Source organism: Aquarana catesbeiana, linkage group LG07, assembly GCF_042186555.1.
Source record: "Aquarana catesbeiana isolate 2022-GZ linkage group LG07, ASM4218655v1, whole genome shotgun sequence".
Taxonomy (NCBI): Eukaryota; Metazoa; Chordata; class Amphibia; order Anura; family Ranidae; genus Aquarana; species Aquarana catesbeiana.
The window spans coordinates 313,798,389-313,822,483 of NC_133330.1; the positions used below are offsets into that span (position 1 = coordinate 313,798,389).

The following is a 24,095-nucleotide window of genomic DNA, read 5'->3' on the forward strand; positions in this document are numbered from 1 at the left end:
GGTCAGTGTAGTGTCAGTATGGGAGGTCAGTGTAGTGTCACTATGGAGGTCAGTGTAGTGTCACTATGGAGGTCAGTGTAGTGTCACTATGGAGGTCAGTGTAGTGTCACTATGGGGGGCAGTGTAGTGTCACTATGGAGGTCAGTGTAGTGTCAGTATGGGGGGGCAGTGTAGTGTCACTATGGAGGTCAGTGTAGTGTCACTATGGGGGTCAGTGTAGTGTCACTATGGGGGTCAGTGTAGTGTCACTATGGGGGTCAGTGTAGTGTCACTATGGGGGTCATTGTAGTGTCACTATGGAGGTCAGTGTAGTGTCACTATGGAGGTCAGTGTAGTGTCACTATGGGGGGCAGTGTAGTGTCACTATGGGGGTCAGTGTAGTGTCACTATGGGGGGCAGTGTAGTGTCACTATGGGGGGCAGTGTAGTGTCACTATGGGGGGCAGTGTAGTGTCACTATGGGGGGCAGTGTAGTGTCACTATGGGGGGCAGTGTAGTGGACAGTATTGGAGGAGACAAGTCAGTGCAGCCAAGTCCTGTCTCTGCCGATGACTGACCCCTATCACAGGATCTGTTACACACACACAGATCCTCAGTGTCTGGGGGAGGGGCGCTGATGTTCTCCTAACCAGCAGGAGCCCGGGAGGAAGGACATCTCCCATACTGTTATGATAAGGTCAGTACATGTGTTAGGGGGATGTTGTGTAATTATTGTGCTAGGGGACAGACTGCTGCTTCCCCCATGTAATGTGCTCTCTTGTGCCCAGTGCCCACCATGTCATGTGCCTTGCAGTGCCCCCCATGTAATGTTCTGTGCCCACCATGTCATGTGCATTGCAGTGCCCCCATGTAATGTTCTGTGCCCACCATGTCATGTGTATTGCAGTGCCCCCATGTAATGTGCTGTGCCCACCATGTCATGTCATGTCATGTGCATTGCAGTGCCCACTATGTAAAGTGCTGTGCCCCGCATGTCATGTACCTTGCAGTGCCCCCCCATGTAATGTGCTGTGCCCACTATGTCATGTCATGTGCCTTGCAGTGCCCCCATGTAATGTGCTGTGCCCACCATGTCATGTCATGTGCCTTGCAGTGCCCCCCATGTAATGTGCTGTGCCCACCATGTCATGTCATGTGCCTTGCAGTGCCCCCCATGTAATGTGCTGTGCCCACCATGTCCTGTCATGTGCATTGCAGTGCCCCTATGTAATGTGCTGTGCCCACCATGTCATGTGCATTGCAGTGCCCACTATGTAAAGTTCTGTGCACACCATGTCATGTGCATTGCAGTGCCCCCCATGTAATGTGCTGTGCCCACCATGTCATGTCATGTCATGTGCCTTGCAGTGTCCCCATGTAATGTTCTGTGCCCACCATGTCATGTCATGTGCCTTGCAGTGCCCCCCCATGTAATGTGCTGTGCCCACCATGTCATGTGCCTTGCAGTGTCCCCATGTAATGTGCTGTGCCCACAATGTCATGTCATGTGCCTTGCAGTGCCCCCATGTAATGTGCTGTGCCCACCATGTCATGTCATGTGCCTTGCAGTGCCCCCCATGTAATGTGCTGTGCCCACCATGTCATGTGCCTTGCAGTGCCCCCCATGTAATGTGCTGTGTCCAGTATGTCATTTGCTGTACGTTGCAGTGCCCACCATGTAATGCGCTGTGCTGAACAATGTCATGTGCTGTGCATTGCATTGCCCTTCATGTGATGTGCAGTGCCCACTATGTCATGCTGTGCCTTGCAGTGCCCACCATGTCATGTGCAGTTCCTAACATGTAATGTGCAGTTGCATTTCCCACCATGAAACGTGCTATGCCATGCAGTGCCCACCATGTAATGTGTTGTGCCCACCATGTAATGTTATGTGCCATTCAGTGCCCACCATGTAATGCGCTGTGCCCACCATGTCATGTGCCTTGCAGTGCCCCCCATGTAATGTGCTGTGTCCAGTATGTCATTTGCTGTACATTGCAGTGCCCACCATGTAATGCGCTGTGCTGACCATGTCATGTGCTGTGCATTACATTGCCCTTCATGTGATGTGCAGTGCCCACTATGTCATGCTGTGCCTTGCATTGCCCACCATGTAATATGCAGTGCCCACCATGTCATGTGATGTGCCATCCAGTGCCAACCATGTCATGTGCAATGCCCACCATGTCATGGCTGTGCCTTGCAATGCCCGCTATGTAATTTGCAGTGTCCACCATGTCATGTGCTGTGCCATACAGTGATCCCACCGTGTAATGTGCAGCGCCCACCATGTCATGTGCACTTCCCACCATGTCATGTGCTATGCTGTGCCCACCCTGCCATGTGCTGTGCCCAGCATGTAGTGTGTTGTGCCCACTGTGTAATGTGCTGTGCTGTTCAACAGTGCCCACCATGTCATGTGCAGTTCCTAACATGTAATGTGCAGTTGCATTTCCCACCATGAAACGTGCTATGCCATGCAGTGCCCACCATGTAATGTGTTGTGCCCACCATGTAATGTTATGTGCCATTCAGTGCCCACCATGTAATGTGCTGTGCCCACCACGTCATGTGCTGTGCCATGTAATGCGCTGTACCCACCATGTAATGTGCTGTGTCATACAGTGCCCACCATGTCATGTGCAGTGCCCATCATATAAATTGCTGTGCAGTGCCCACCTAGTATGGTGGACAGTGTAGTATGGTGGACAGTGTAGTATGGTGGACAGTGTAGTATGGTGGACAGTGTAGTATGGTGGACAGTGTAGTATGGTGGACAGTGTAGTGTAGTATAGTGGACAGTGTAGTATGGTGGTCAGTATAGTGTAGTATAGTGGACAGTGTAGTGTAGTATAGTGGTCAGTATAGTGGACAGTTTAGTATAGTGGTCAGTGTAGTATGGTGGTCAAGTGTAGTGTAGTATAGTGGACAGTGTAGTATAGTGGTCAGTTTAGTATAGTGGTCAGTGTAGTATGGTGGCGAGTATAGTATAGTGGTCAGTGTAGTGGACAGTGTAGTTCTCAGTGTAGTGGTCAGTATAGGAATCAGGTAGGTCAGTACTATTGTATTTGAAGGGACTCAGGGATAGCTAAAAGTCCGCAGGTTGGGGGGGGGGGGGCGCAAATTACTTGCCTTGCCCCGGGTGCTGACAACCCACGCTACGCCACTGGTCCAATGTAACTATAATATAGCCATGCCTGGAATTTATTCTTTAAAACATTAGTGACTTTTTTAAACTAAGCACAGGATGCAAAAATTGTATGAATGTAAACCTGTTCCATTTATTGCATGACCAGCTGATTTCAGGCTAATTGGATTCTTTTGTTGAATTCTAATGTGAAAGGAAACCTAAAACTAAACAGTCTACCTTTCCTTGAACTCTTAGTTACAGTGGCACAATGTTTCTTGACATTTCCGATTTTGTAATATTCTTTTATGTGTAAACCTTGCTGTATGATGGGGTCTTATCCTGTACTGTGTATCTGAGAATCTTCATTTCACTCAGTGTAATGGGTTTCTGTACGGTCTGTGTCCTTCTAGAGTCTTGAGCTGTGTGCACTGATTGTCATTTATTTTTTCTCTTTTCCTTCCAGTTATCAGAGGCTTTTACAGACTATCTCAGTGCTGGAGGCTCAGCGATCACAAGCCGTGTTAGACATTGAGAAGTTAACCCATCACCAGAAGGACGCGCTGGTCGATCCTATTGGATTTGTGGAGATGCTTCAAAAGAAGGTATGGTGTATTCTGAAGAGCAGGTTTATTAACTGTTTTAATGGGTGTGACGGACCACCTGGCACCTGGGTGCCTCCATCAAGGTACAGCTTTCTTCACTCAGTAACCAGGTATTATAACTAAATATTGCACCCAAGAACTAGACTGCACTAGCTTAGGTGAAAACTGGAACTGGCTTAATTGTAAATTTACACAGAATATATACCACACAGAATCAGGTAAGTATTTGATCACATTGTCCTAAACAATGCAAACTGTAAACAGCAATATCATTAGAACATCTAAGGAATAGCTAACAGTGATTTAACCCTTTCATGACTAAGCCTATTTTTGACATTTGATGTTTACAAGTTAAAATCTGTATTTTTTGCTAGAAAATTACTTAGAGCCCCCAAACATTATATATATAAATTTTTTAGCAGAGAATCTAGAGCATAAAATGGTAATTGTTGCAATATTTTTTTATCACACGGTATTTGTGCAGCGGTGTTTTAAACGCAACTTTTTGGGAAAAGGGACACTTTCATGAATTAAAAAAAAAATCAAACAGTAAAGTTAGCCCAATTTTTTTGTATAATGTGAAAGATAACGTTACGGCGAGTAAATGGATACCAAACATGTCACGCTTTATAATTGCACACACTCGTGGAATGGTGACAAACTACGGTACCTAAAAATCTCCATAGGTGACGCTTTAAAGTTTTTTTTACGGTTAGAGTTAGAGGAGGTCTAGTGCTAGAATTATTGCTCTCGCTCTGACGATCGCAGGGATACCTCACATGTGTGATTTGAACCCCGTTTGCATATGCGGGCACGACTTCCGTATGCGTTTTCTTTGCTGCGCGGGGACGGGAGGCGCTTTAAAAATTTTTTTTTTTTTTTTTCTTATTTATTTGATTTATTTTTATATTTAGAAATTGTGTTTTAAAAAAAAAAAATTTTTTTATCACTTTTATTGCTGTCACAAGGAATGTAAACATCCCTTGTGACAGTAATAGGTGGTGACAAGTACTCTTTATGGAGAGATCGGGGGTCTAAAAGATCCCTCCTTTGCACTTCACAGTATTCAGATCGCCGAAAACGGTGATTCTGAATACTGTATATTTTTTAAAACCGGCACCATTGGCAGCCGAGTAAACGGGACGTGACGTCGCTTCGGCGTTTACAATTAGAAGGCTGGAACGAAGCCACTCACGGCTTCGTTCCAGACTGTCAGCCTGGATCGGGAGGCCCGGTAAGAGCGGCGGGAGGGGGGGAGTCCCCTCCGGTATAACAGCAGACCAGCTTTTAGCCGCATCTGTTGTTATACATGGATAGCCGATCGCCCGAGGCCATAACGTCCTGCCAAACCACCCTGACTGCCAGCATCCAGGAAGTAAAGGTGGACATCTCTCTGGTGAGGCAGAACTTCCAGAAGCTGAAGGACAGGGTCAAGGACACAGAAACTCGGCTGAGCACTGTGGAGGACTCAATCCCCCCCCCTCCAGAACTCTACAGACAGCATGCAGTTGAAAGTGAACCAATTGCTCCAGAAGCAGGACGAAATGGAAAACAGGCTCAAAAGGAGCAACCTGAGATTTAGCTGGCTGCCTGAGGGAGAAGAGGGAGCAGACCCCCCCCTTCATTCTTGGAGCAACTCCTGTGCACCACGTATGGTAAGGAGGCCTTTCTCCCACATTTGTTGTTGAACGGGCCCACCGCATGTCAGGGAGACCACCTCACGCGTTCATTGCAAAATTCCTTAACTATAGAGACCGAGATACCATATTGCGCTTAAGCAGAGAGAAGGGAAATATTCCTTATGGCAATAAGATGATCGCGGTGTTCCCGGATTTCTCTGCAGAGGTGCAGCGCAGACGCAAAACTTTTACAGAAGCTAAAAGGCACCTCTGTACTAAACCACATCAAATATGCCATGTTCTTCCCTGCCCGCCTCCGGGTGGAGGGCGACGACAGAGTGCACTTTTTTTTTTGATGATCCGGATGTAGCCGTCTCCTGGCTTGAGCGCAGGGAAACCCACAGCTAAGTGTCTCTATTGCTCTTCTTAGTGTTCTCCCTAAATCCCCATTTGACGAACTCTTACTCTATGGTTTCTGGAATCCTGTTTGTTTCATCTCCCTACTCATCCTATTCTCCTTGAGGCTGCTTTACTGTTCTCAGCTCTCACTACCTCCTATTCCCCATGGATACAAGGACTTGCTCTCTAGTCTGTTTTGTTTCCAAGTTGTCATGTGGAGAATATATACCTGACTTTTATTCATACAGTTGCACATCCAGGAGCAATATCTTGGGAGCTCGCCAATATATTCACCACTGGAGGTCACTGTTGCCTTACAATTGCTCGCATCCGAGCCTGACTACAGGGTGCCTGGAAATGTTCCGTTTTTTTCTCAGGGACAGGCTATATGTCTTTACTCTTTTATGATGCCGGTCCAGATTGCATTTTTTTCCAGCGGAAGCAGACAAACAATTCACCAAGATGCCAACCTAATCACGTGGGCTCTGTCCTATGTTGTGTTTTGTTAAACAGCGAAGTTTTGCACCACCTGACTCTTTAAGTGACCTGTGCTGGAATGTATTAATTTCCATGCTTTACTTTATTTTATATTCTTTCTATTCACAGCTGGAGAATGCTTACGGGCACTTGTTTCTGTACCATGCACACATGGGATTCTTTGCATTTTCTTCACAGGTTGGACAATGTTTTTCCTATGTTAGCAGTTTGGGTATAATGCCCGCACAAGTTGGGGACAGTGCAGGGCAGGCAGGGGGGGGGATTGTATTTTCTATTTGTTAGAGACACAATGTTTCACTATGTCCAGGTCAGAGACAAATGGTACAGTAAACAAAATAGGATATTACTGAGTGTTCTTCCTCTACACTTTTTATGCATATATGGACGCCAAGAAACCTGGAGCCTCACAATTTTTCTTGTTTGATCTATGGCCTCTTTGAAACTCCTCCTCACCTGGAACGTTTGGGGCATGAAAAATAAAATTAAGAGGTCAGCTGTATTCTCCTTCCTTAAAAAACAGCGAGCTGATATAATAGTCCTTGTAGAAACTCATAAGGACATCTGCAGCTGGCGCTTAAATGCCCTTGGATAGGATGGGCATACCATACCACTTATACCTCTCACTCTAGAGGCGTTAACATTCTTATAGCTAAATCTACTCACTTTGAGCCCCGGGGTTCTAAGGTTGACCCACTGGGTAGATATGTTTTTCTACATGCAGCTATCTATGGGGCACTGATTTTTATATTGGCATTATATATACCTCCACCCTTCAATTATGGAACTTTTGTCTGAGGGTTTTGGCTATATGTCATTGCACCCTGCCACTCCGGCTATTTGGCTAAGTGACTTTAATATGACCCTTAACCCCAGCCTGGATAAGCTACATATTAATTCACTTGCACCAAATCCATCCCAGTCTATTAGGTTTGCAAAATTAGTTTCTGGTTTTAACCTTATTGACACATGGAGGTCTGTGCACCGTGATGCCCAGGCCTTTTCGTGTTTTTCTTCTGCACATCACTCCATGTCTAGAATAGACTTGATCTTAATCTCCAACTCCCTATTACCTAGATTGTAGGACGCAGGTATTTCTCTGAGGTCACTCGCCCCCAGTTATGTTGAGGTTAAACCCCTTCTGGCTTTACATTACTGCCTGATGACGGTGACATCCTGACTGACTGGGGGCACTACTTTACAGATAATGAAGGATCAGCCCCACTGCATACGGTTTGGGACGCCTTTAACCTACATGCCAGAACTACCCTGGTTATGCGTATAAATAGATTGAAAAAGGCGTCAGAGACTGATCTGGAGAAAGTGATGGTAGTTTTAAAGGGGGCTGAACGAGCGTTTATAGATGATCCGTCGATAACACAATTAGGCTACATTCCAGGGTAGACACACAACTACAATACGGAAATTCCAAACGTAAATTGTTCTTTCATAAATAAGCAAAAACTGTTTGAACATGGAGAAAAGGCCAGTAAACTGTTGACTTAGTGCACTGTGAAGAGTGACCAGCGGTAATTTCACTTAGGTCCCGCGAGGGTGAACTAGTGTCTGAGCCCAGGAAAGTCACTGAGATTTTCAGGGATTTTTTTACCTCATTGTATACCTCTAGCGTCTCGGAAGGTAACTCTGCCATTGATTCTTTCCTTAATGTGGTGCAGCTTCCACAGCTCACGGCGCAACAAACCGCAGAGCTGGAAAAGCCACTGAAAACAGAGGAAATAGCTGAAGCCATAGCGAAATTTACCCACTCTAAATTATTGGGCTCAGATGGTCACCCTGTGGAACTATACTCCTTATACTCGGAATTCTTGGTTCCTAAACTTCACAAGCTTTACAATCATATTTTTGAGACCTCATCGCTACCTGCTTCTATGCAAGAGGCCTCGATGGTATTGATTCCCAAACCGGGTAAAGACCCGCATCTCCCGGAATCTTACCGCCCCATATCTTTGCTACAAGTCGATGTCAAGATCTTGGCTAAGATCCTTGCCACTCGCCTTAATACAGTTATTTTATCCCTAATACATGGGGACCAGTCGGGCTTCATGCTGGGTAGAAATACCTCCTTTAACCTGAGGAGGCTATTTATCAACCTTCAGACCCAGCATGATAACATAGGTTCCAGAATGGTGGTTGCATTGGACACTGCCAGGGATTCGACACTGTTGAGTGGATCTACCTTTGGACCTGCCTGGAGAGGTTTCCCTTAGGGCCCAAATTCATAAAATCAGTGCAACTACTGTATCAGAGCCCAGCGGCTAAAGTGATGGCCAACGGGTGGACTTCTGAACAGTTCCCCCTTACCAGAGGCAAGCGCCAGGGTGTCCCCTCTGCTATAATATGCCCTCGGAGTGGAACCCTTATCTATAGCACTACACTCCAATCCAGACATAGTAGGACTACACGTGGGACCCACATCGGAGAAGGTTAGCACATATGCCTTGGCCGTAATAGAACGTTTTGACTCCTTTTCAGGACTCAAAATCAATTGAGATAAATCTCAAATACTTCCCTTAGACAGCTTCCCAACAACACAAGCCCAGGGCCACCTTCCCTTACAAAGAGTGAACAGGTATTTGGGCATATACATCACTCGGGTGCCTGCTGACTACACTAAGCTTAATGTGCAACCTCTTTTTGAGATGCTTAAGCACAAAACTCAGATATGGGCCAGGTTTATACCTAAAGGCCAGATTTGTGGAGAGCACGACTAATAGTTGTCCTGTGGACAGATTCTCCCACCTGAGCTGTGGATCTCTGCAGCTCCTCCAGAGTTACCATGAGCCTCTTGGCTGCTTCTCTGATTAATGCTCTCCTTGCCCGGTCTGTCAGTTTAGGTGGACGGCCATGTCTTGGTAGGTTTGCAGTTGTGCCATACTCCGTGAAACATTCAAAGCTTGGGATATTTTTTTTATAACCTAACTCTGCTTTAAACTTCTCCACAACTTTAGCCCTGACCCGGTGTGTTCCTTGGCCTTCATGATGCTGTTTGTTCATTAAGGTTTCTTAACAAACCTCTGAGGGCTTCACAGAACAGCTGTATTTATACTGAGATTAAATTACTCACAGGTGGACTCTATTTACTAATTAGGTGACTTCTGAAGGCAATTGTTTCCACTAGATTTTAGTTAGGGGTATCAGAGTAAAGGGGGCTGAATACAAATGCACGCCACACTTTTCACATATTTATTTGTAAAAAATGTTGAAAACCATTTATCATTTTCCTATCACTTCACAATTATGTGCCACTGTTTGGTCTATGTGTTGGTCTATCACATAAAATCCCAATAAAATACATATATGTGTTTGGTTGTAACATGACAAAATTTGGAAAATTTCAAGGGGTATGGATGGTTTTTCAAGGCACTGTAGATTATCATATGCACATTTCCAAAGAAGGTTTAAACTCAAAAGCAAAAATGTAATATATTGCAGCTTAGCAATTCATAAATGTGGTAATTGCATTGTTTTCTTTTTTTTAGGCTTTTTTCACCTCTGTTTTTACCTGCTGATCCTTCCAGAAAGTATTTTGCAACAGACCAAGCTGTCCTTCAAAAATGGTAGTTAGAGAGTTGAGGCAAATCATTTGACACTGACAGGGATCAGATTTTATTCTTTTATGTAAAACCTTTCTTCGAAAGGAAAAAAAATTGTTCCTGTAACTTTTTCGGCTTAAATTTCTTAGACAATTCCATCTCTGCTAGTGTATCTAACACCACCCTCTCCCCAGATGGACAATGCTGCTGTCCAAAGGTGTCTCCAATGCTCCTCCATCCAGAGTGGAGGTACTCTAGACAGAAGTATGTTATTGGCTGGATCACCAGGTGAAAATACAGGTAAAAAAAGAAAATGAATGCAGGTATAACATTTAGGGATTGGTTAGTTACAATATATTACATTTTTGTTTTTGGGTTTAATACCTCTTATATGTAGAGGTTGTGAACATTTTTAATACAATTTTTTTTTTTTTTTTTTTTTTTTTTTACAATCAGTTTTCTATATGGTAAACAGCACAGAGCCCGTACTTTGGATTTTCTGAAATTTACATAGTTGGCTGCCAAGTAAACCGGAAGTGAGGTCGCTTCCGGGTTACTACATCAGAGACCTGATCAAAGCCGATTTCGGCTTTGTTCTGGTCTCCGGTCAGCCGGCGGACGTGTCGGCTGGTTGCTCGGGTCTCCCGGTGGGATGGGAGACCTGGGTGGAGTGGTAGAAGGGTGCGGGACGTCCCCTCCTGCTGCTTGTGATAACGGCCGAGCAGCTGCTTAGCCACATCAGTTGTTATGACATGAAAGCCGACCTTCCGCTCTAAAAAAAACGCTATCTGGGTGATGCCTCTAGTTGCAAGCGTCATCCTGGTACAGCCACCTCCCCAATGGTGGGCAACTGCATGGCAAATGAGGTTCAATGTAGAAAAATGTAAAATAATGCATTTGGGTGGCAAAAAAATGAATGCAATCTATACACTGGGGGGAGAACCTCTGGGGAGATCTAGGATGGAAAAGGACCTGGGGGTCCTAGTAGATGATAGGCTCAGCAATGGCATGCAATGCCAAGCTGCTGCAAGCAAAGCAAACAGAATATTGGCATTAAAAAGGGATCAACTCCAGAGATAAAACGATAATTCTCCGGCTCTACAAGACTCTGGTCCGACCGCACCTGGAGTATGCTGTCCAGTTCTGGGCACCAGTCCTCAGGAGGGATTTAGTGGAAATGGAGCGAGTACAAAGAAGGGCAACAAAGCTAATAAAGGGTCTGGAGGATATTAGTTATGAGGAAAGGTTGTGAGCACTGAACTTATTCTCTCTGGAGAAGAGACGCTTGAGAGGGGATATGATTTCAATTTGCAAATACTGTACTGGTGACCCCACAATAGGGATAAAACTTTTTCGCAAAAAGGAGTTTAACAAGACTCGTGGCCACTCATTAAAATTGTAAGAAGAAAAGAGGTTTAATCTTAAACTATGTAGAGGATTAGTTACTGTAAGAGCGATCAGGATGTGGAATTCCCTTCCACAGGCTGTGGTCTCAGAGGGAAACTATTAGATAAGCACCTGAACGACCGCAACATACAGGGATATACAATGTAAGACTGACATATAATCACACACATAGGTTGGACTTGATGGACTTGTGTCTTTTTTCAACCTCACCTACTATATAACTATGACATACATGTACGTCATTTGGTGACAAGTGGTTAAGAAAAAATCTGGGTATTTTTATTACATAAGCAGCTGTTTTTTCAATTAATCAACAGGTAAGTACATCCAGTGGATTCAATCTCAAATATTCTTACAAGACAAGGAATTGGTCACACACTGGAACTCCAAATTATCTCGATGTCATCTTTATTGTCAAAAAAGGGTCAGACAGATACAGGCAATGGTAGACGTTTCACAAGCAAGCTATGAACAAGCAAGCTATCGCTTGTGAAACATCTACCATTGCCTGTATCTGTCTGACCCTTTTTTGACAATAAAGATGACATCGAGATAATTTGGAGTTCCAGTGTGCGACCAATTCCTTGTCTTGTTCGTCTTCCATGGTGGTGAGCCGAGGTCTGCACCTGTGATCCATCCTGCACCTGAGTTTGCTGGAGGTGTGCTTCTCTCTGTTCAAATATTCTTAGGGTCCTTTCACACGAGCTTTCCGATCGGGTCCGCCTGTCAGTTTTTCAGGAAGACCTGATCAGACGCCCTATACATGTCCGCCGCTATCCGATCCTGTCTGCTAAAACCACATGGATGGTGACCCTATTTTCCATCCGTCTAGCGGATCGGATGAAAACGGACAGGCGGTCCGTTTTTCATCTGATCTTTTCATAGAGGACAGCGGGGATCTGACATGTCCATCTCAGCACAGCGAGCGAAGACGGACCTGTTATCTGCCTGATCAGTGGAGCGATCCCCGCTAAGCAAAACAGAGTCCGCCGGGTGAAAGGACCCTAACCAGATTTTCTGACCAATACACCAATCAATGGGGTCGATTCACTCAAGGTTATCCCATGCAATATGGTCATGTGACCCATTTTTCGAAAATATCGCATGAGATAAGAGAGTCAATTCATCAAAGTAAAATATGGAATTTGAGGTAAATACTGCTAAAAAGGAAAAAAAAAAGAAAAAGATAAATCATTAAAGTCCATTTACTGAAGAACACACATTTGTCATTTATCACCTGCCAGTAGACAGTCGGTATTTTAGCAATGTACAAAATAAGAAAGAGGGGAACTCTGCACTGGCCAGTAAATTAAAAGTATACAATGTATCGGTGTAGAAATGTTTTGTCCTGAGCTCAGGAATGAAAATAAATTGTAACACTTCACCAGAGGGAGATCGTGGCGGTGAATGAAAGCATGCTAGAATGTTTTCAGTTTCATAGTACAGTGGAACCTTGGATTACGAGCATAATTTGTTCCAGAAGAATGCTTGTAATCCAAAGCAACTCATATTAAAGTGAGTTTCCCCATAGAAGTCAATGGAAACTCAGATAATTTGTTCCACAGTGGCTTCTACTGTATGCAGTAGAGCATGTGGCCAGAGGTGTGGGGGGCGCCGGAGACTCTCCGAAACCACTCGAATGCACTCGGGAACCGAGTGTTTCTGAGTGGCTCCGAGTGTCATCAGCGCCCCCGCACCTCTGGCCACATGCGATACTGCACACCGCAGTGGCTTGAATCCTGCTTGTTTTGCGAGACGACGCTCGCTGAGTCAGGATTTTTAAAAAAATAGCTCGTATTGCGAAACGCTTGTTAACCACGTTACTCGCGATCCGAGGTATTACTGTATTTCTGTCTATTTCTTCCTCTGTTGCAGTGTTGGCATGTAAAAAAAAAAAAAGTGAAACAATAAAGCAAAATTTAAGTGATAAATATTGCAAAACATAAATATTTAACGCAATCGGTAAGTAACGCATGTTTTTTAGTGAATTGACTACTTTTGAGATAAATGCCACATGAGTTATTTTAACTAAAAAATCCATGCGGTATTTATCCTTAGTTATGCTTGGAAATGAGAGTTTTGCAGGAAAAGTTTGTATGGAACATGTAAACACATTTTTGCATAGAAGGCCTTGCTCACACAGGGTATACTATACCATATGGCCATGTTTACCTGCACAGGGATGTGCAAGTTTTTTGTGCATCCCCATTGGTCCACAGACACGGCGACTGCTCCTATTATGACATCCACGCAGGTGCTTTCCCCCAACACAGACAGTACGAGTTTAGAGACAAGGACCCTCACAGATGTCATATTGGGAGCAGTGGCTGTGTCTGCGCAGCTGCTGTGTACCAGTTGGCATCAATGGCACAGCCTGCATGGGGATGCATGGAGCACTTGTGTGTCCCCATGCAGATAAACACGGCCCTGCACAGATGTACACTAGAGCAGCGCTCTCCAACCTTTTGTCTTCGGGGACCGATTTCATGGTAGCCAAATTTCCTAGGGACCAAGGGGGCGGGGGTTGCAGGAGAAGGACGGTGGTTGTGGTGGATGGGTCGCGTAGAGTTGCCACCTCATCCCTTTAAACCCGAACACATATGAATTACACAGGTTCTGAGGCTAATTAAATGCAGATAAGACACCAAGTGAGTTTAATTACCACCTTAATCAGCCACAGAACCTGTGTAATTAATATGTGTTTGGGTTTAAATGGATGAGGTGGCAACCCTAGGATTGCGGGATGGGATATTCATGAAGTCTGTCCTCAGCCCCCTTCGCACCCCCATTATATCAGTGTTCACAGTTCCCCCTTTAAAGCAGTCCCACAGTGTCCTCAGTTCCCCTTCACATTACAGTGCCTCTTTATAGTGCAGTCCCCTTTACAGTAATGTAACGGGGACTGCTCTGTAAAGGGGCACTGTGATGTGTAGGGGACTGTGCTGTAAAGGGAACTGCACTGTGATATAAAGAGGACTACACTGTAAAGGGGCACTCATCTCCCGCTGTGCGGCCAGGTCAGCAACAGGCCATGCACTGGCACCAGTGTGGGGGTTTGGGGACCCCTGCGCTACAGTACATCCCATGTGACCGAGGCCTTAATGTTAAACAAACACTATAGTTCACAAATCTATTTCTCATGCATTTTTATAAACACAAACACCAGAGCCTTGTATGAATGAAGCCTTATTGTTTGGAAGGTGAAGCTTGAACCTACATTGTTTTTATTCAAACTAGGTGGATATTGGCATTCCTCGCACTCAGAGGATTGTTCAGTTACCAGAAATTTCTTGGGACCAGTATACTTCAGCTCTTGGAAACTTCGAAAGAGAGTTCAGAAACAGGAAACGGAATTCCAGAAGAGTGAAGCTCATTTTTGATAAAGGTTAGTAAGTGTTATGACCGAAGTCATGCTGAACCCAATTTCCCAATTTTTGTCATTTTGCTCAGCCAGTCTTAGGATATATCTCTTATACATTGGGGTTGATTTACTAAAACTGGAAAGTGCAAAATCTGGTGCAGCTGTGCATAGAAACCAATCGTTTTCCATTTTTTTTGGTCAAAGCTTCATTGAACAAGCTGAAGTTGGAAGCTGATTGGCTACCATGCACAGCTGTACCATATTTTGCACTTCCCAGTTTTAGTAAATCAACCCTCATGTGTATCCAAGCAGATGACATTTGACAGGTTTCCCTTTTGAATGCATTTGTTTCTGTCCAAAAACTTTTGAACTGATATTAGGAGTAGCATGTGATGTTCCACTGGTTTTGATTGTGTTTTAAGGCCCCTTTCACACTGGGGCGGGGGCAGTGTCGGCGGTAAAGCGCCGCTATTGTTAGCGGCGCTTTACCGTCGGTATTCGGTCGCTAGCGGGGTGGTTTTACACAGCCAATCAGCAGGTCTCAGCCATGAAGCATTGGCCGGAACCTGCTGACAAAATCGACACGTGTCCCCACTGACGTACATGCACGTGATCCGGCAGGGCCGTGCCACTTGCCCGCAGTATAACTACTGTGGGCGGGAGGCAAGAAGTTAATGATTTGGATTTACACTTTATTCATTTTTTTCACTTATTTTCCCGCACTGCGTTAGATGAACAGAAGTAAGAGGAATCTGAGTGGTTATTGTGAACCCACAAAACAAAATATAATTATACTTATAGGGCTCAGTACTAGAAGAATGGACAGTGTACATTTTATATCCTAAAGCCCCTTTCACACTGGGGCGGTTTGCAGGCGCTATTGCGCTAAAAATAGCGCCTGCAAACCGACCCGAAACAGCCGCTGCTGTCTCTCCAGTTTGAAAGCCCTGAGGGCTTTCACACTGGAGCGGTGCGCTAGCAGGACGGGAAAAAAAGTCCTGCTAGCAGCATCTTTGGAGCAGTGAAGGAGCAGTGTACGCTCCTTCACCGCTCCTGACCATTTTACCCCCCGCTAGCGGCCAAGAAAGGGTTAAAAACCACCGCAAAGCGCCTCTGCAGAGGCGCTTTGTCGGCGGTATAGCCGCGCTGTCCCATTGATTTCAATGGGCAGGAGCGGTGTATACTCCGCTCCTTCACCGCTCCGAAGATGCTGCTAGCAGGACTTTTTTCCCGTCCTGCTAGCGCACTACTCGAGTGTGAAAGCCCTCAGTGCTTTTACACCGGAGAGACAGCAGTGGCTGTTTCGGGTCAGTTTGCAGGCGCTATTTTTAGCGCAATAGCGACTGCAAACCGCCCCAGTGTGAAAGGGGCTTTAGGATATAAAATGTACACTGTCCATTCTTCTAGTACTGAGCCCTATAAGTATAATAATTATATTTTGTTTTGTGGGTTCACAATAACCACTCAGATTCCTCTTACTTCTGTTCATCTAACGCAGTGCGGGAAAATAAGTGAAAAAAATGAATAAAGTGTAAATCCAAATCATTAACTTCTTGCCGCCCGCCCACAGTAGTTATACTGCGGGCAAGTGGCACAGCCCTGCCGGATCACGTGCATGTACGTCAGTGGGGACACGTGTCGATTTTGTCAGCAGGTTCCGGCCAATGCTTCATGGCTGAGACCTGCTGATCGGCTGTGTCTAACCACAGCACAGTGCCCTGTGTGTACAGACACACAGGGCGCTGTACACTGATCAGCGATCTGGCTGTTTCTTTTTCCTGCAAAGCAGAGAGAAAAAACAGCCAGATAGAAAAGTAAAAGCAACACACATTACACATTGTTAGGCACATATTTGCACCTTGATTGCCCCTAGATGTTAGTCCCTTCTTAGCCAGTGTCATTCGTACAGTGACACTACAGTATTATCACTGATCACTGTATTAGTGTCACTAACGATGTCAGTGACACTCCCAGATAGTGTCAGTTAGTGCTCGATTGGTCGCCACACTATCACAGTCACACTATAAGTAGCTGATCATCGCCATTACAGTATAGTGTCTATAGCTGCTAAATTCCAGTATACAGTGGATATAAAAAGTCTACACACCCCTGTTAAAAAGTCAGGATTCTGTGATGTAAAAAAATGAGACAAAGATAAATAATTTCAGAACTTTTTCCATCTTTAATGTGACCTATAAAAACTGTACAACTCAGTTGAACAACAAACTGAAATCTTTTAAGTGGAGGGAAATAACAAAAAATTGAATATAATATGGTTGCATAAGTGTGTACACCCTTAAATTAACAACTATGTTGAAGCACCTTTTGATTTTATTACAGCACTAAGTCTTTTTGGGTATGAGTCTATCAGCACGGCACATCTTGACTTGGCAATATTTGCCCACTTTTCTTTGCAAAAACACTCCAAAATCTGTCAGATTGCAAGGGCATCTCCTGTGCACAGCCCTCTTCGGGTCACCCCACAGATTTTCAATGGGATTCAGGTCTGGGCTCTGGCTGGGCCATTCCAAAACTTCTCTTCTTCTGGTGAAGCCATTCCTTTGTTGATTTGAATGTATGCTTCAGGTCGTTGTCATGCTGAAAGATGAATTTCCTCCTCATGTTCAGCTTTCTAGCAGAAGCCTGAAGGTTTTGTGCCAATGTTGACTGGTATTTGAAACTGTTCATAATTCCCTCTACCTTGACTAAGGCCCCTGTTCCAGCTGAAGAAAAACAGCCTCAAAGCATGATGCTGCCACCATCATGCTTCAAAGTGGGTATGGTGTTCTTTTGGTGGTGTGCAGTGTTGGTTTTTGCAACAAACCTCTTTTGGAATTATGGCCAAAAAGTTAACCTTGGTTTCATCAGACCATAACACATTTTCCCACATGCTTTTGGGAGACTTCAGATGTGTTTTTGCTAAATTTAGCCGGGCTTGGATGTTTTTCTTTGTAAGAAAAGGCTTCCATCTTGTCACTCCACCTCATAGCCCAGACATATGAAAAATACAGGACATTGTTGTCACATGTACCACACAGCCAGTACCTGCAGCTCCTTTAATGTTGCGGTCGGCCTCTTGGCAGCCTCTCTGACCAGTTTTCTTCTCGTCTTTTCATCAATTTTGGAGGGACATCCAGTTCTTGGTAATGTCACTGTTGTGCCATATTTTCTCCACTTGATGATGACTGTCTTCACTGTGTTCCATGGTATATCTAATGCCTTGGAAATTCTTTTGTACCCTTCTCCTGACTGATACCTTTTAACAACGAGATCCCTCTGATGCTTTGGAAGGTCTCTGCAGACCATGGCTTTTGCTGTAGGATGCGACTAAGAAAATGTCAGGAAAGACCTACTAGAACAGCCGAACTTTATTTGGGCTTAATCAGAGGCACTTTAAATGATGGCCGGTGTGTCCTGACTCCTATTTAACATGAGTTTGAATGCGATTGCTTAATTCTGAACACGGCTACATCCCCAGATATAAGAGGGTGTGCACACTTATGCAACCACATTATTTTTGTTTTTTTTTATTTTTGCTCCCCCCCCTTAAAATATTAAAAGATTTCACTTTGTTTTTCAAATGAGTTGTACAGTTTATAGGTCACATTAAAGTTGGAAAAGTTCTGTAATGATTTATTGTTGTCTCATTGTTTTACATCACAGAAACCTGACATTTTAACAGGGGTGTGTAGACTTTTTATATCCACTGTATACTGCAAATCAATCAATATACACTCATTGGGATTTTTTTTTTTATCAAAGACATGTAGCAGAATACCTTTTGCCTATTTTTTTAAAGACATTTAATGGATGTGTTTTATAACAGAAAGTAGAAAATTTTTTTTGGGGGGGGGGGGGGGGGGGGTTCAAAATTTTCTGTCTTTTTTTTTTTTTTTTTTTTTTCATTTTTATCACAAAAAAATAAAAAATCCAGTGATGATCAATTACCACCAAAAGAAAGCTCTGTTTGTGTGGAAAAAAAATGATAAAAATTTCATTTGGGTACAGCATTGCATGACCGCGCAACTGTCAGTTAAAGTAGCGCAGTGCTGAATAACATTGCCCTGGTCATGAAGGGGGTAAATGCTTCTGGAGATCAAGTGGTTAAAATCTTTTTTCAGACTCACATGGGCTTGGAGGGCCGTACACAGCAAACTGTCTGCGTTCAGGGCTGCTCATCTTTCCCTAAAAACATGTAATTGCTCTATATGCCCTAATACTCAGACAGCTGGGGCCAGTCAGCCTCTCAATGCGAATGTAATTTAAAAAGTCAAATAACAATATTTTTGACTCTGCAGTTTCCATTGAAAATAACATCTGGTGTTCTTGCCATGATGTTCCTTTCTCAGGCACTTTCTGCTATAGGGGGACAATGCTCTGTCTTCCAATCATGCACCTCTTTCCGCACTCATTATTTAGGCCACTGTTATCAACATCAGCAAACCCGCCATGAGAAATACCAGGCAGCTATCGCCGGAGTGCGTGTAGGCAGAACATTTCTGCAAAGATGCTGCAGGAGATCAGCAGAACTGAGATATAACAAAGGATGAGATCAAGTGTTTTGTTTTAAAGATGACAGTTGTTAATGATACTTGCAACTTTTGCAAACTAAATGTGATTGAGTTAGGATTTACATCTACTTTAAAGTGGAACTTTAGTGAGAAAATGAAGTCCTGCTAGATGACTTCAGGCTGGCCTCTTTTGCAGGTATAGCTATGCAAAACATTAAAAATAAATGCCCATACTGCTTAAAATCCAGTAATACACTGTCACACCCTGCTCTGCACATGCTCAGTTGCTCTCTGTTTTTAGGCCCTGCTGAGTTTGTAGAGGCCAATCTGCTGACAGCCCTAGGCTGGGTTCACACTATGTGCGGTGCGGGGCACAGCAGCGAGTCCGGTACGTCCCTGTTCACCATTTCAGGTCCAAATTTTTTGCTTGAATTCGGACCTGAAATGGAGCCAAACTTGCACAGGACTCTTCTGCTGTGCGCTCTGGGGCCGCCCTGGATATGTGTGAACCGGCTTCATTGAGAGCCAGTCACACTCTCCTGTTATGCAAATTGGATGGGGGGGAAACCCACATCCTATTCACATAAGTGACACAGCCTTAAAGCGGAATTAAACCCTCCTCTCCTTTACAGCCAAGGAAGCTTCTTCTGTTTGATCTGCAATTGCCATGGTGCTGCACATGTGATCAGTTAAGACACCTGCCATTTAATGGTTTGACAGTTTGGTTGAGGACACAAGCAAATGTGGCAGTTAGCAATCCTGGCATTACAGGAATAGAACTGTTTTTTGATACACTTAAATCGATGGGTTTAGTTCTGCTTTATGATTTACTGCTGTTCAGGGGCTCTGGGCTTTCTGCAAAATGGCAGCCTTCAGCAAGAAGAAACAGGAGCAATGCTGGAGGCAATTTACAGCACACACTAATTTGGTAGTATAATTATTAATATGGAATGTAATTTCCTTGCTAAAGAACATTATTTTTTTTTATTAAGTTGCTATGGGTAAAGTTCCACTTTAATGTTGATTCTCTCAAATATAAGTAAACAAGACCAACTTTATTATGAGGGAATGAATTTTGGTTCACATTGTGTAATGAAGGCACTAACACAGAATGCCTTATTTGCTCTGGACAGCTGGGCTATACGCCAATTCTCAGAGAACAGGAGAAAAAGATGGAGAGCCTTCCTGTTATTCTGTCCTGCCCCAGAGTGATGGTCAGGAAAGCTCTGCGATTTAATATGTCCCAGGTAAGAGAACAGTTTTGGGAGGTCTGTACCTATCAGTGACATTTATTGGTGAGGAACCATAGATATGCATTGTGGTCTCTGGGCAATGTATTAGTATAATGTATTAGTATTATGCATTAGATATCAGGACCATTGGTACTGAAGGTATTTGCAGCCTCTACGCCAAGATGACACAGCAGAGTATAATATGTAAGGGTCATACACGGTACAATCTGACCGTACTGTCAACATGGATTTACTGAGCTGAAAGCAGGATCACATCTGTGCATTTCAGTTGTGTAACAAATTAAAAAAAAAAACTTTTAGGTTGTTTTTAGTTTTTTTTTTTTTTCCCAGTCACATTAATGGCTGTTTAAAAGGTGTATTAAAGAGGTTCTTCACCCTGTAAACAGAAATGTAAAAGTCAGCATCTCCAAATGCTGCCGACTTTTAAAAAACACATGCTTACCTGTCCCAGGATCCAGTGATGTCCTCACCCAACTTGGCTCTTTGCCGGTCTTTGGGTACAGGCTCTGGCATCTTAACTGTGGGGAGCCGACTGTGACTCCCTGCGTCTGCACAGATGACTACGCATGCACGAGCTGCACTATGCCCCGCCCAATGAATGGTCCCGCAGTCCCCTGGGACCTATAATGTGTACCAAGAGCCTGTGGGGGGAGAACTTTGGTTCAGAATGCCGTGGCGATCTAACGGGAAGTGGGAGCGGGTACCGATCAAAATTGGACTCCCCTTTTAGGTGAAGTTCAGCTTTAAATTCTCCTTAGTCTAAACCGCCTAATTGCTAAACTGTTTTAAAGCTGAACTTCCAAGCAGTTAAAATGACAAAAGGTAACACAACTCTGTGTAAATGAATACATCATTAAATATTTGTTTTTTTTAAATGAAAGCAAAGTAAGTATCTGAATTTGACTTGTACCCACCTGAACTGCAGAGCTCATACTGGGGAATTGAGAAGCAGCACAAACAGCCAGTTAGTTGTATTACTGGACTCATGAGCTAATAAGGCACATGCTGAGATGAAGAGAGAGCTGAGGCATAGACTTACCAGTCTGCTGTTTCTCTTTTTTTTGTCAAGTCACAGGCTCGGGGAAGGGCAAGACCTCCCAAGTGTTAAAGCTGAATTCCCAGAATACAGCAACTTTGCTTGAATTCCAACAAGGTGCCTGCCACCTCCTGGGCTTATCTCTATTATTTATATCTGATAGGTTTATTGTGCTCCAGCAACATTGCTTTCGGAGCTCTGACGCTGGTCTCACCCCCTTCAAGTGTAGAGTCAGTGCAGCTATTATGCTCCCCCTCCCCTCATCTCTCCTGACCAAACCCAGAAGCCTTTGTATTCACAAAATACAAAGGCTTCTGTGAATGGCCAGCAGAAGGGAATGGCAGGCATGGCTGCTTAATTTTCTTCTCTCCTCTCTTGCAGACTTGTGTTTTGAGTGTATCCTACAGCAGAGCCATAAACTTGTCCTATATAAATAATAGCGATAAGCCCACTATGTGGCAGGCAGCTATTTGGACCTAACTCATGGTATGCCTGCACTTTTTACAAAGTTTCTGAATTGTGGATTGCAGTTTTAATGCAGCCGAGAAAAGTCAGGTCTTCTGCCCCACCAGACAGGGCTTTGCGGTATGCCGTGTACATTTCCGAACTGGATGGATAAAAATACAAATCCTTGTGGAAGTAAAACAGCACCCATATATCCATTTCATCTTTGGATTTAGCTGTTTGCTTGGAATTCAGATTTAGTACGGGAAGTACCCATGACATTGGTTTTGCAGAGCATTCCAAGAGAGCCCAGCAGTAGCTGTTCCCTGTGTAAATGCGTCCTTGTAATGGAATCTCAATACAACCCTTTATGAACAGGCTTTCCAGGGAATGGGGCAAGTCACAAGTCACTTTTCTAGTTCATTCTGTTGTCTGTTTATTTAAATTTTCAGCTATTCAGTTGTTCAATTAGACTTTAAAAGAAAAACTGTGAAAGAAGAATACTGATGAGCATAAAAAAATACAGGTTTCTTACATTGATGTCTAAATTATTTTATTAGCCTTTCCAATGAACCACTATTAAAATGTGAAGAGAATCTCTTTCTCTGCTCCTCCCCTAATAGAAACCCAATTTGTGGGTGTTACTAATGTTAAGTTAAGGCAAAATTCAGTTGTCACCTTCCCATTCATTGAGGCCACCGAAACTTTGGTACATGTCAGCTAGAGGGTTCCCACTCAGTTCCCTTATTTTTACCCCCCTGTCTTTTCTTTGTTTGGACAGTCTTGACCTTATTTCATTTTAGGCAGAGTCACTCGACACATTTTTTTTTAAATTGGGGTAAGAAATGCAAGTCTATTAGGGCAGAGGTCCTCAGGCCACAGATCGATACCTGTCTGTGGCCTGTTAGTAACCGGGCCGCACCGCAGGAGGTGAGCAGTGACCCCGCGGTCCTGACACAGGCCCAGTGACAGGTCTGCCCGGACCATGGCTGTGCCACTTAGCAGCCTTGTGTGTCCACTCCTGAGTCCCACGCCCAGCCACCGATATAGGGGCAAGGGGGCAGGAGGAGCTGCAGATTTGGACAGAGATTGTTAACATAATAAGGTGGGTAGCTCCCAACCCTCCATCCAGATATGCAACTCCTCCCGCTTCTGGCCTGCTGATAGGGTAACGTTGGCAGCAGGGCGTGACTTGGGCGAGGAGACACAGGCCCATAAATGTCTCTGTCCTGCTGAAGGTCGGACTGTGCAGGGGAGGCTGAGATTGAAAGGGGGACAGGGATATAAGGGGTGAAAGGGGGGCCAATGACTGCAGGTGGCACAGTGATTGGGGGAGATCAGCTGGGATGTGAAGTGAAACTGAGGACACTGTGGCACTGTTTTAAAAGAGAAGTATGGGTTTTTTTTTTTTTTAATCATACTTACCTAGGTGGATGCAGCAGTGGTCTGATGCCGCATCTGTCCCCCTGCGCCTCTAACACTGAGCAGTGGTCTGATGCCGCATCTGTCCCCCTGCGCCTCTAACACTGAGAACCGAGCGATCGAACACCACTGATTTCTCAGTTCTCACAGCTCCCCGAGCAGAAAGCTGCTGGCTGACTCTCTGCTCTGCCCCCCTTCACGCTTACTGAAGGGGTGTGGAGGTGGCGGCAGCAGCGGATCAGGCTCTCAGGGGCTCGCTGAGAGGCAGAGCTGGGTGCCGGTCCAGGGATCTGGGCGGATCCCAACCATATGGTCCTGATGACGCCCGAGCCTGGACCGACTCTGATGTTAGCAGAGAGCAGACTTCAGCCCGCTGTCTGCTGAAGATGGGTCACAGGAGTTCAAAATGAACTTCACTCCTGTGATCCATAGGAGAAGTACAGGCAAACGAGCTTTGGCTATTCTCATTTAAAGGGGGTACTGTGCTGTAAAGGGGGGAATGTTGACACTTATAAAAAATGGGGGACTGTGCTGTAAAGGAGGTTGTGATGTGAAGGGGAGCTGAGGATCTACTACCACAATATCCCCCACCCCACCCCCGGTCCCTGGTGCCAAAAAGGTTTGGGACCACTGTATTGGGGTACTAACAACCAATGAAAACACAGAGGGGGTGGAATAGGGAACTGAACCACCCCTCTCATGCATTTCTACTGACAGCGCTTGCCTCTGGAAAGTGCATAGAGCTGAGACCAGTTTCATCAATTAAGATCTGAAACTGAGGGGGGGGGGGGGGAGGGATGTGCATGCCGAGGACCATTTAAAGATGCAACGAACTGCTACATGCACTTAATCCCCTGAAGGACAGGAGCAAATAGAATACAAGC

At 44.6% G+C, this 24,095-nt stretch overlaps 1 protein-coding gene across 1 annotated transcript in view; it reads left to right on the top strand.

Annotated features, from left to right (window-relative positions):
- LOC141102986 (ZZ-type zinc finger-containing protein 3-like) overlaps nt 1-24,095 on the top strand; it is a 116,200-nt gene that overhangs the window by 72,517 nt on the left and 19,588 nt on the right. Inside the window, exons 2-4 of the mRNA XM_073592076.1 lie at nt 3,572-3,710; nt 14,422-14,569; nt 20,155-20,303. Coding sequence (XP_073448177.1) covers nt 3,572-3,710; nt 14,422-14,569; nt 20,155-20,303 — 436 coding nt within the window. The remainder of the gene's footprint in view (nt 1-3,571; nt 3,711-14,421; nt 14,570-20,154; nt 20,304-24,095) is intronic.